Source organism: Silurus aristotelis (assembly GCF_946808225.1).
Source record: "Silurus aristotelis genome assembly, chromosome: 6".
In the NCBI taxonomy this organism is placed as follows: Eukaryota; Metazoa; Chordata; class Actinopteri; order Siluriformes; family Siluridae; genus Silurus; species Silurus aristotelis.
This window is the reverse complement of record NC_139579.1, coordinates 27733721-27746871: the sequence shown is the minus strand read 5'-3', so window position 1 is coordinate 27746871 and position 13151 is coordinate 27733721. Positions and strand designations below refer to the sequence as shown.

Sequence of the window (13151 nt, the reverse complement as noted above, 5' to 3'; positions counted from 1 at the left end):
AGACAGCAAAATATAAATCCACAATAGTAATTTCTCAACATCATAATGTCAAACTAAAAGGGACAAATTAGGATTATGTCATACATCTACACAAAACAATTCTAAACCTCAGTATAGTTTGCAATTCACTCTATGCAGTGTAATTAGTAATATATTTGATGAAATATTTCCTAGAAATTCGTCCCAAGCCTGTTTTAATAGGTCTTTGGTTGTCATGATGAACAAACCCTGAAACGACCCAGAGACAGAAGTATAAGGTGGCGCAGGAAAATGGGACATTTTGGAAGTAGGAGTTGGTAACCCTGGTACGTCGGCAATTGTTTGGAAACAGTGCAACCTCGTTTATAACCCCTTGCCATTAGTTCTAATGGAGCAGTGGAGTGGTTTAGTGTGTGGAGGGTGATAAGATTTCGCTGTAAAACCGTTTATAAGACTCATGATGGTCTTCTGCCACCCTGTATTTTTACTGATATTATATAACAGTTTAAAGGCAAGCAGCTCAACTCCAATTATATAAATTATTTATATTTCTTATTTTCATTTTTATTTTTACTTTTATCTTTACTTTATCTTTTTTTTACTGTGAGCAACCACAACCAATTTCCCTATGGGATCGATAAAGTATTCTGATTCTAAATTCATGTTGATTGTGTCAGACCAAATTTAGGGTGTTTATCACACACACACACACACACACATACACACGCACACACACACACACACACACACACACACACACACACACACACACACACACACACACACACACACACACAGCAGCTACTTTGCAGCAGTTTCTTGACATAATCCCAAAAACGCTTTCAGTTCCATAGTTACGCATTATACAACGTGATAAGTTCACAGGAGCAGCCGAAAGAAGGAGAAGAAGTATATAAAAAACAGCAGGACACCAGTGCTCGACACTTTTAAGGGACAAATCAGAGATCATTGTCAAAGTTCCAAACCAGTGATCACAAAACAGACTATAGCATGACATGAGGATAATCCATAATCAAAAGGGGAGAAACAGACAAAGTTCAAAAACCAGGAAGTAAAACAAAAGTTAGGAAGCCATTTAAAAAAAAAAAAAAAAAAACGGACTAATTAGGAAGTTTAACGATACAGCAGGATACAATTAAAATGATATGCACATGACACAAGAAGGAGCAAAGACAGGAAGAGAAAATGAAGAGTTTTTAGAGATAAAAGGAAAGCTTATGGCACTGTTGTCAGCTCTATTGGTTGTAATTATACAGCATAGAGCTCTACTCTCCTCATGGATGATTCAGACTGACTACGAGTGCCAGATAAGATCCAGCGTTGACGCAAGATAGTGGATGGAAAGTGGAAGTGCTTGTTTAAATTAGCACATGCAGAAGCTTGGTGATGGAAATATTTTGAAGATATTCTCTTGTCCCTGACCTTTACCTAAGGCCTGAAACACACACACACACACACACACACACACACACACACACACACACAGACACACACCCCCTTCCAACCATTATTAACACTTAACAGATGTTTGTTTAAATGTTTTAACGCCTTGTCTCATAAATCTCTATTTATGTTGGGATCCATTTAGCACATTGCTGGAAGTGTAGAGGCGAAGTGCCACAGTGCTGTACAACACCTTGAAGCTAATCTAGCTAGCTGTGCACGTAGAGAGTAGGGCTTTCGCAGCACTGCTAATTCAATAGAGTGATTACAAAGAGTATCCAAAACAACAGCCACTTTGTCGTGCTCTTTTTCTCTAAAGCTCTTATTCAACCAGGTGGACCAATAAAACAAACAGGAGCTTGTAGAGTACACACTTACACACATATACATACACACTCCACATGCCCATTTGAGACCATCCCACCTAAATTGAAGAAACACTCCAATGTCCACCCCTTCTCAAAATCTCAATGTATTGACCCAAGTAATCTTGTACAAGCTTGTGTTACTTATTGAGTTTATATTGTGGGTAAGGAGAATTTCTCAAATAAAGAAGGAACTGTGGGACTTTAAATGGTAGACCATGCCATGGGCCAGGCAGAGGCTGCAGAAGCCAAAGGGATGTCTTAAACTGACTGGAATACATGATATATGACCTCTTTGGCTGTAACTAAATACTAGTGTTTTTGTTTTTGCGTCCTTTACAAACAGTTCTGGATCACGGCCTGACAGTACTGACATGTTCTGGAACAGTCCTAGGGCCATTTAAGTGGGACCTGGCTGAAAGGGAGGTGTGCGTGTATATGTGTGTGTATTTGTGGGGCTGAGGTAGTGTGGGAGGATGAAATTGGACCTGTTTTCAGGAAGCAGTTGCCATCTGAGCATGAGTGCAAGTCTGCTCCGAGCTGCTATGAGTTGCTGTCGCTCCAAAGTTCCTTACAACTTACAAAAAAATGTAGCATTTTTTACTACTCCCAATACTCTAAACAGATTCCTGAACAGTCATGAATTCAGCCATCAACCCTCGTTTTCTGCTAATGTATTTTGAACAAAAGAACTGAGAGAAGAACTAAATTGTTGTCATTCTATTTATTTATGTGTTGTTTATTATTTAAAGAGAAACGTGAGCTTTCAGGAAAGTGCTTGGATTTCCATAGTAGTCTCCAACAATGAGCCAAAGTATAACAGATCAGAAAATAGGACACCATGTACACACTTATGGACCTAGTGCAAAATTCTCAAGAACCGCAATACCACTGTCTGGACTATAAGCCGGTACTTTTTTCCCACGTGTTGAACCCCGTGGCTAAAACAACAAAGCGGCTAATTTATAGATTTTTCCTGGGTTTTTCCGGGTTTCACAAGCTTCAAGCCAAAAAAACTGAGCATATCATTAGACCAATAAAATTGCCAAACGGGCATTAAAAAACGCACTTCACCTGTGTTCTGAGCTGCACGGCATCGGAAGAAAAGCTTCACCGATGGTAAATTTTTAAACGCACGGCGATGCCAAAAGATAAACTCCCGAGAGAAATAGTTGTAAAAGGAAGGAGGAAGACAGTGAACAATGACTTTCTTGGTCGGCTACTGTTTAGATACAAGCCGTTGTAACGTGTTGAGTCTGGGTTAAGGAAATGCTCGCTAACTCCAGTTACAACAGAAATCATATAAGCACAGACAGGTTTCCTCGTGCTTTTTTATTTTTCTTGGCAACATCGTTACGGGTTAGTCAAAGAAACTTAAAAATGAGCATCGGAAAATAATAAGGAAATATTCCTCGGTCTTGCACACATGCAGTAATACCGGAAAATTTGGCGGCAGGCTATTCCCAAAATGTCACTCTGCTCTTAAAGGAGCCACAACATATTTCACCCGTTACACCAAGTAACAGACACTGTCTTTTGTTAAAGCCTGTGTAAAGTTCATTAGTTTCAGTGTAGACACCTGCGGCTTATAGACAGGTGTGGCTTATTTATGTAAAAAATAAAAATATTTGTAAAATTCAGTGGGTGCAGCTTATATTTGGGTGCGCTTAATAGTCTGGAAATTACGGTACATTTGGAATACAATGTTTACAGATCATGAGTGTTACAGTCAGGTGACCACAGGCTTTTGGTCATTTAATTTATTGTATTGGAGTCCATTGGCGCTAAGACGAACAATCGTTAAACATTTTATCGATTTAAAATGTTGTGTTACAAACAGTGCTGTTGTCAGCAATTGGTAGTTTTGACTCAAGTGGTATAGATGGTAGTCCTCACTCAAAAAACATTAAAAGGAATTTGGACTATAATTATTCTAAACAGTTTTCTACAATGGATTAGGGCTGCAATTGCCATGAACAGTTTTTGCGTTCAAGCACCCATCACACAATTTAAATATTATTAATAGACACTCGGGGTCATCAAAGATGAGGATGGGTTCCCTTTTGACTCTGGTTCCTTTCAAGGTGTCTCCCTTTTACAATCTCAGGGAGTTTATAGGGACAAATTTATGACGCAAAAAATTTGTAAACCCATTCTGTTTAATTCTGCAAAGTTTCTTTGTCAAAAGCGCTATACAAATAAAATAAATTAAATTGAATTAGACGGGAAATTTCTTTTGACAGTCCCCTTAATTGGGAGAGTAACTGCCAGTAAACTAAACTGTAATGGGAGATTTCCATGTGTTGATTTTGGCATTAAACAACTTGTGAAGGCTAACCGAATGGGTCTCTAAAACAGGTCTTTTAGATTGTTACTCGCAATGTCTAAAATACCTGGGTCTTTAAATTATAATGTAAAGCTATACAAAATATAAAGTATCTCCCCAAATCGCATACACTACATGTGTTGGGAGACCTGAGTTGTCCAGCCATATACTGTAGGGTATGCAATGGCAATTTTTTGCAACTAGTTGTAATTTCCCTTTAATTGTACTAGGTGCCCCAAACCTGATTCAGCAAGACGTTACATTTCTTGAGTGGCCTGCTATAGATCTCTAACCTCAAGCCTATTTAACACCTTTGGGATGAATTGGAATGCTGACAGCACCTCAGGTTTCCTCACCCTCTTCGGTACCTTGACTTTACTAATGACTTTGTAGCTGAATGATCACAAATCCCAGCAAACACATTCCAAAATCTACATCTCAAGGTTATTATAACAGCAAATGGGGATTAAAAGTGGAATGAGATGTTCAAAAAGCACCAATTCTAGAGTCAGGGGTCTACAAACTTTTGTCCATATACTGTAGTTTACCACCGACACAATCACATAATGCAAAATTTATCACACGTTATTATCAACTCATAATATAGTAAGTGTCCCATGCTGATATCTCTTGCAGATAAAAAATCAATTTCAAAGTTACTCTCGCTCTCTCTTGTAAACCACCGCATGGCCTTTGGGTTTCATGCATGAGAAGTTACATTTACATTACATTACTCCACAGCCTCTGTCAACTGCCCCAAAACTACCACCAGTCATATGACTGATGGTCTACTCTTCATCTCATTACATTACATGTTAATCAAAAGCAGGAGGATCCTCGAAAGGGATCCCAACCAGCTGTCAGCACGAATCAGTTTTTACGCTACACTGACGGAGTGTTTGCTGCACCACAATATGCCCTGAAACCTTTCATGGTGGACGAGAAGATAAACAGTTTTTTTTTCCCTCGTTACCAACTGTAACTGATGTGTGCAAAATAAACACAGAGTGATCCCACAGCCATGTCTTAAAACAGTTTTTCCATGTGCTACTGAAATCTTCAAATGCAAATGCTTTACACACACATACTCGTACATAATGTACGTTTGCTTCTGCTCTCAATCACAAATCTCTCCTAGACTATAATCCAATCTTCTCTTGCGCCCTTTTCCTGCCAAGGCGTGAAACTCTCCCAGCCTCGTGGAGCTGACAGGGCATGCCCAGAGGGCGCCGTATTCATATGAGGGAAATTGCAGAATAGAGACACACTAAACAAATCACCCCAAGGAGAGCCTTGAGAGGAAGAGAGAGAGAGAGAGAAAGAAAGAGAAAGAGAAAGAGAGAGACAGACAGGCACCATAATCCGAGCAGAGTTAGGTTTCCCACTCCTGGACATGTTTTATATTGAATCTAAAACAAGACCAAACATATTGTATAATCGTCATCACTTTAATGCTTTGGCAAAACTGCTTTAATATGAGACGCTTTTGAAATCTATCTGTCTGTAGAAGGAAAAGCCTTGTGAAATGAAATGTTTCAATATACCCTTGACTTTGTGAAGCTAATGATAATACTGACAAAGGAAGCATTTAGAGAATTTTTTAACGCCAAAGTGAACATTTTGGCTTCGTAAGATAAAATAAAGTTTATTAAAAAGATTAAATTCGAATTTATTTTACGCTCGAAATTAGAAATGTATTATCATCTAAATAACTGGTACAGTATGTGATAATGAAGTGTTTAAGGATCTAAGTTACTGTTAAGAAGGTTCAAGCTGCCTAAGGTGGGCCCTTAACCCACTCTGCATTAGGGGCTGACCCTGTGCTCTGACCCCAGTTGAAGTAGAAGTTTGAAGAAAAAAAGGACAAGTAAAATCCTTCCCTCCATAGGTAGTCTAAAGAGAGCACAAACGTTTGAGCTGTGTTTGATCCACTGCACTCGGGTTAGGCAAAGTACTGATCTCTGGGGTGATGTTTTCATCAGGGGACTTTGATACAGAGTGAAGAAACGCTTTCACTTATTTCAGCAAGATCATCCCCATCAGGGTCACCGGACACAGGAGATGTGATATGATCTGTTACATCTCTTTTCTTCTGATGAGTTCCATTGTCCATAATTAAAAAGTAAGTGCTTTGTTTGTATATGGGATGCCTGGCCATGGCTTTTTCTTAATATCCCCCTGCCTGTAATGAAATTATAAAGATGAAAAAGTTCTTGACCTGGAGCCATTATTTCTCTTTGTAAACAGCTCTGTTGATTGGGATTTTAAGCCCATTTAGGGTGTAGAGGCACATGGGCAAATGTTGATGAACAAAAGACACCAAATCTAAGCCCTTAATTGCTTCAGACAAGCCCAATAATTTCATGCCATTCCTGTGACTTCTGTCATTTTGTTCAGTTTAGCAAGCGGCTTCTCAAATTCTCATTTCTCTTCCTGGAAAACAGCCGGAGTAGCCAGTGTATTGAATGATGTCAAACTGGGACTGAGGGTGGCCTTTCTTACTTTCCAGCTTGCCACTGGGAAAACTGCATGCTGTCTGTAACCTCCCGAAATCCGAACCGTAAGGTGTTCCCGTTGAGACGATAAGATATTAGCTAAGGCATCCATAAATAAAAGAGCAGCTGAGGCAGCTGAAATAAGAGAGTTCAGCCTGCTTTGCTGCTCAAAATCTGCTTGCACAAAAGCAGAAATAAAAAAAAAGTTTGACTGAGACCATTATATCCTTACATTTGTTTTTGTCTGAAAAGAAGTCATTTGCTGGCTTTCGTGATGATTTGGATGGAGAAGTTGCTGTCGCTGTAAATCTTATTTTTGGTGAAAGAAAGCTAAGTAAAATAAACCTTAAACAAAATTGTTGCCAGGGTGAAGGTTGTTCTACCTTCAAAAGTATAAACGTCTAAAGGAAATTGCAAAAATAAGACACATCAATGACCTCAAGGAGAGCCATGAGTAAGAGAGAGAGAGAGAGAGAGAGAGAGAGAGAGAAAGAGAGAAAGAGAAAGAGAGAGAGAGAGAGAGAGAGAGAGAGAGAGAGAGAGAGAGAGAGAGAGAGAGAGAGAGAGAGAGAGAGAGAGAGAGAATAATCCAAATTCAAAGATGATACAATCTAAAGGTATACCGGAAACTAATCAATGTATCTAGTGCGTAGAAAATAGAATTATATAAGCAGAAATAGTATGAGCACTCCCACCTGGTTTTCTGCTGCTGGAGCTGTTCTGCTTATCTTTGGTGTAGGGCAGATGCTTCTTCCACAATGTGGGGGCCGTAATTTCTGTATATCGCAAAAAAAAAACAAAAAAACAAGAGCACTCTTTAGGATTTCTTCATATTTCTAGCACATGAATAATCCGAGATATCACCTAAAGGATTGCAATCGTTATTTCTGAGATGGACTTACCGTCACCATCTGGGATGATATAGGTCTCCATTGTGGGTGTGGGTTTGGAGCCATCATCTGGGTTGAGGGTGAGAAAGAACCGGAAAGAGACTACCATTATTGAGGTTAATACAATCTACTCTCCAGAACTGTTGAATGGTTGGGATTTGCACATGGCCCGGCCAAGAGCACAGGAAATAGAAAGGATTCAAAGGAAGACATACAGGAGGAGTAGAGAGAATACAAAGAACAGAAAGAATCATCAGTGCTGTTGTTGTGGCTATTTTTCTATTTATAGACATATTGAGCAGTATCATGACTGTTGTGTCCTACAGTACTTACCCAGATATGTGGCATTGCATTCAGCTCTCTGCATTTTGGGCCCCATCGAGCACATGCAAGGGAGTCAAGCTAATGCTATAATCAGCTGGTATAAAAGGCTGGGTTACACACAAGGTCAGGATTTAAACTGCAAGTAGGGAATGCAGCTGCCATTCGAAAAGGACACTCCACTCAAAAACCTCACTGAGTGTAAACAAATCCTTCCAACTGACATGTAAAATTCTGTAACATTCAAATCTATAGTGCATTTAATATATTTTTTAAATGTATGCTAAATGCCATTTTAAAGACAACCCAAATGCCCAAAAAGTTGAAACACTGTGTAAAATATAAAGAAAAGCATAGAACAATGGAAATGTACCATTTTAATGAAAACAAGGTCATTTTCCCTGTGGAATGGGCAGCTTGAACATTTGGAAACTCTCCATCAATGCTGAATGGTAGATACAGGTTTTAAAGCAACAAATGCTTTCCAGGCCTTTCACCCTTTGAAAACATTTGGCGCATCATGAAATGACAAACACAACAAAGAACACCCAGAAATGTTGAGCAGCTAGAATCTCGACACAAATGGGACAACATTCCGCTCCCAAAAATTCAACAACTGGTTTCCTTGGTTCACAGATGTACACAGACAGAAGATGTGATGGTACACATGGGGGAGTGGTAGTGGTTAAGGTGCTGGGTTACTGAAGGAAGGTTGGTTGTTGCTGTATGCAGGCTGACCCTGCGCTCTGACCCCAGCTTCTGAGCAAGCTGGGATATGCGAGGAAAGAACTTTACTCTGCTTTAATGTATATGTGACGGATAAAGGCTATTCTAATCTACATTGTTAAACATGGCAATTTCCCAACTTTTTAAAAACCTATTGCAGCCTTAAAACTCAAGATAACCTCATTATTTCCTTAATGTGGTATATATTCTGCGTTAAAACATGTTTTTTTGTTTTTATTGTCAACAGAATATGGATTTATAAAATATGTTTTTATTTTTATTTTTTTTGACATTTTACACAGTGTCCCAACTTCTTTGGAATTGGAGTTGTACAACCCATAAAAAAGCACATAATACATTCAGAAATATTGCTGTTTAACTCTGTGTAAAATTATTCTCAGTCGAATACACAAAAAGCTAGGATGATTGAAATTTAAAATTGTATTGTTATATTACAATATTGTTCTTTTATATTATATCTGAATATTACTCCTGCCCAACGAAACAATTAGACAAATATATATATATATATATATATATATATATATATATATATATATATATATATATATATATATATATATATATATATAATGAAGTGTATTGAATGCTCAATAAATATATATTGAGCATTCAATTTTCCCTTCATATGAAGGAGACCCAAATCTGTTCCAGCATGACAATGGCCCTGTGTGCAAAGCCAGCTCCATGAAGATACTGTATAGTGTACATGAGTTGAAGTACAAGATCTTGAGTGTCCTGCTGTAGAGCTCTGACCTCAGTACCTGATTTTACTAACACCCTTGTGGCTAAATGAGCACAAATCTCCACAAGCACTCTCCAAAATCTAGTGGTACATCTTCCCTAAATGAGTGAAGCTTATTACAACAGCAAACAGGGACTAAATGTGGAATAGGATGGTCAAGTGTTTACAATCTTTTATCCATATAATGTATGACTTGTATTTTAGTTGTGATGTCCAATTGTGCAGGCATGCTGCCATTTTTCTTGATCATTACGTATCATCACTGTTCTGCAGAGATTCTTACTTTCTGGTATGTGTACGTTTGTTTTTGCATTTAATTTTGCATTGTGTTTTGGCACTGATTTCTATCTTCTATTTTGGCTTCACATAACTCCCTACATACAATTGTTGTATTAAGCAGTGACCACACCTCATCGTCAATTTACACAAATGAAACATTTTTGGGCATGTTGAAATTTTTCCACATTTCGACTTCCATACTTCTGATTATGCATGCGTCTATTTAAAAATAAATAAATAAATAAACATATTTCACCATACCTTTCGGTAGATTAGGAATGTGGTGGGTAGCATAGAGGTAGTCCAGGATCACTGCACTGGATCCTGCCCAGGAACCAAAAATGTAATTTTTTAATTGAAGGAGTAAAACTTTCTAGCATGCGGTCGAGGAATGAGGCTTTATTCCAAATATGAGATGCACTTACATAAGTCATGAACATGAACAGCATGAGTGACATGAGTACCATGTGGAGTTCGGTAAGACCAGGCTTGGGCCATAATCATCATGAACAGAAAGTTCAGGTGAAAGTGTTTAAAAAGCCCTAGCTATATTTCCAAGGGTACTTCATAATGTAGCCAAAATATAACAAGATTATAAACATGAAATTCTGAAGACAACTTTGAATTTTTAAACTCTTCCATACACACTTAATTCTACTTTTCTGCACTCTAGCTACACTGCCCCCAGGACCTGTAAATGTCTAGCTTTCCAGAGCATCTTGGCTACTTATAACCTCTGGATGAGCGGTTTGAGATTTCATTGTGTATCATGGAAGAGAAAGAAGTAGGAACATCAATCCAAAGGCTTTGATCAGCAATAAGTCTTTGCACCAGTTATAAAAGTTAACAACACAAATATGTTTTAATTTTTTATGGCCCAAGAGAAGCCAAGCACCTACTTGCATAAGCATGGAGTTGAGCTCAATACAAAGAATTTGCTTCCTGTAAAATAGGTGTAGAATAGAAACTCTTGAACAAGCTGACTAAAGACGAATGGAATAAAATAACGTCATGATAAAGAAATAAATGTCATATGCTACATGGACAAAAAAACTGTGAACACCTGACCATAACATTATTCGCTTTATTACCCTCCCGTTCCACATTTACAGTCATAATAAAAGATCTCCCACTCTCCTTGGAAGATGCTCCACTGGATTTTGGAGTGTGCTTGTGGAGATTTGTGCTCATGCAACCACAAAGGTTTCAATGAAGTCTGGTACTGATATAGGTGAGGTGAACACTCAAAGGTGTTCAATATTGTTGGGATCAGAGGATACAGGAACAGGCCACTCAAGATCTTCCACTCTAACCTATGTAAAGCATATCTTCATAGTGCTGGATTTGTACACATGGGCATTGTCATGCTGGAACAGGTCTGGGAATTTTAGTTCAAGTAAAGGGAAGATTGAATGCTAATACATCCAAAGATATTGTATACAAGTGTGTGTCTCACAATATCATTATCTATATTGTGTACTGAATGTTCTATAAATCCACACCCACACACACACACACACACACACACACACACACACACACACAGCTTCTGTAGATCTCATCTCACCTTTTTTGCCAGAGCCAGGTGGTCCTGGAGGTTTATCAGTTACTGAACCTTTTAAAATAGAGCACAGTATTAGTAGTTTGCATCATAATTAGAACACAAACACCTAAGTCACATTTTCTAAAAAAGCATGCACATATTGCTGTACAGTCTGAGAAAAAAAAAGCACTCTTTATGGTTTGAATACGAGGTCACTGGAGTGGGTTGTGTTCATTGTAAATGGTCTTTTTTGGATAGGAAATTTGGTTGTAGGAGTGTTTTCACACGACCTCTTTTGAGCAGCATTTTAACCAAAGATTGATGTGCATTTTCTAAGATTGTACAGCCAAGGGAAAAAAAACTGTGACTTGTCTATAACCTCACCCAGATACGACAATAACGTAACAAAAGGCCGATTTGTGCGGGATTTGTTGTCATGCATGACTTTAACAGGGATTAACTGTAGATTACTCTGAAATTATTCCACATACAATGTACTTGAAACACATTTTATTAACCATGTTTCAAAATAAAAAACAAAGACCGAAACCCTCCCCTAAAAAAACTAAACAAAAAAAAAAGCAAAAACAAAAAACCTAAAATTAAGAGATATCAGTGGTGCATACTGACATCATTAAATATAGATCACAGGCAGTTATGATATTTGCAGTGACGATATTGTGCAAGGTCAGTGAGTAGATCGAGGCGCATGCACATTTTTAAGTAGGCATGCGTAAAAATCCACCAAATCAGAATGACACCAATTGCAACGGGAACGAGACGCGAAGTCGGAGTAGAATTTACTACCTGTCATTTCACTTGTCCCAGTATGAGTTCCCATAAACTCATGGAAGTTTCCTGAAAACGTGTTTGAGATATTTAACTTTTTTGCCATAATTTGTTAGTATAATGTATTTGGTTTTTTTTGCTGCAATTTTGTTACTGGTTGCTCTCTGCATATATCCATGGAAGAATGAGCGGTTGCTTTCCCAAGAAACAATATAATGATATAATTGGATCATATGCAGGAAAGCAGGGCTCCAGGTAGAGAGCATTAGCAATAATTCCAAAAAAATTGAAAAATAATAAAAAAAAAAAGCCGCCTGTGTAATATCGTAATGCGTGAGATGATCAACAATGTAAAACAGTCTGGAGAATTTATAGAAGCTCGAGTCGAGTGTGACATATCTCTTAGCTATGTGGTTTAAAAACACATGGCGGAAGAAAAAAAAGAAGAAAGAGACTAGACTAGAAACAGGTGCTCTGGACATATTGCAATCTATTCCTGGCAAATGTCCACGGATTTATCTTTCGCAGGAAAACGATCGCGATTACAGCAAAGTATTCCCATTCCCTTTTCCCTTCTAAACATGTTTCCTGGAAAGCGACTGCTTTTGTTTTTTATTTGTTGTTGTTGCGATGGTACGATTTGGCGAAAAAGTGCCGTGGAAAGAGGCGGTTGAGACGCAGGGGAAAGAGAAAGCACGAGAAACTCTGCCGCAACATCCATCAAGCGGAGACGCAGTGCACAAACACAAGATGGGTAAAATAAACACGGTGGTGGCTGAAGTTAAACAACAGAGGGACTCCAATAAAGACTCGGACCTGGATCAAACGAAAGGTCCTGAGGTTATGCTGAACAGACTCGTTTATGATAGAACATCCTCGAGGACATTAGTGGTGCTTGGAAGTTTCTGAACCCTTTAGAAATTCTGCATGAATCCGATACATCGTCAGATTTTTCTGTCTTAAAAGTAGACAAAGTGAACCCAATCAATATAATGCCGGGAGCACATTGTGCTATTATGAAGAGTCACACATTTCAGTTGCCATAATGTCAGACTGTACAGCAGACAAAAACTGACCAGACTGGCACGCACAAGAAAAAGACTAGTTTTAAGTCATCGATCTGTCACACGTTCAGACCCGTGTTCTCTCGCTAAGTTTGGCTAGCAGCAAATTTGTAGCGTTCATTTTGATCAAGATATGACTTGATA

The 13151-nt window shown here is 38.4% G+C and overlaps 1 protein-coding gene across 19 annotated transcripts in view; it reads right to left on the bottom strand.

Moving 5' to 3' along the window:
• smoc1 (SPARC related modular calcium binding 1) overlaps window positions 1-13151 on the bottom strand; it is a 58309-nt gene that overhangs the window by 22211 nt on the left and 22947 nt on the right. For 5 of the 19 annotated variants that reach the window (XM_083544739.1, XM_083544741.1, XM_083544728.1 and 2 more), the window contains exons 6-10: window positions 11962-12012; window positions 11179-11226; window positions 9873-9935; window positions 7532-7588; window positions 7325-7405 (exon numbers count right to left, since the gene is read on the bottom strand). In XM_083544739.1, the coding sequence (XP_083400865.1) occupies window positions 7325-7405; window positions 7532-7588; window positions 9873-9935; window positions 11179-11226; window positions 11962-12012 (300 nt within the window). Of the gene's footprint in view, window positions 1-7324; window positions 7406-7531; window positions 7622-9872; window positions 9936-11178; window positions 11227-11961; window positions 12013-13151 lie in introns of all 19 variants that reach the window. The other 14 variants (XM_083544736.1, XM_083544738.1, XM_083544735.1 and 11 more) reach the window with 5 other exon arrangements.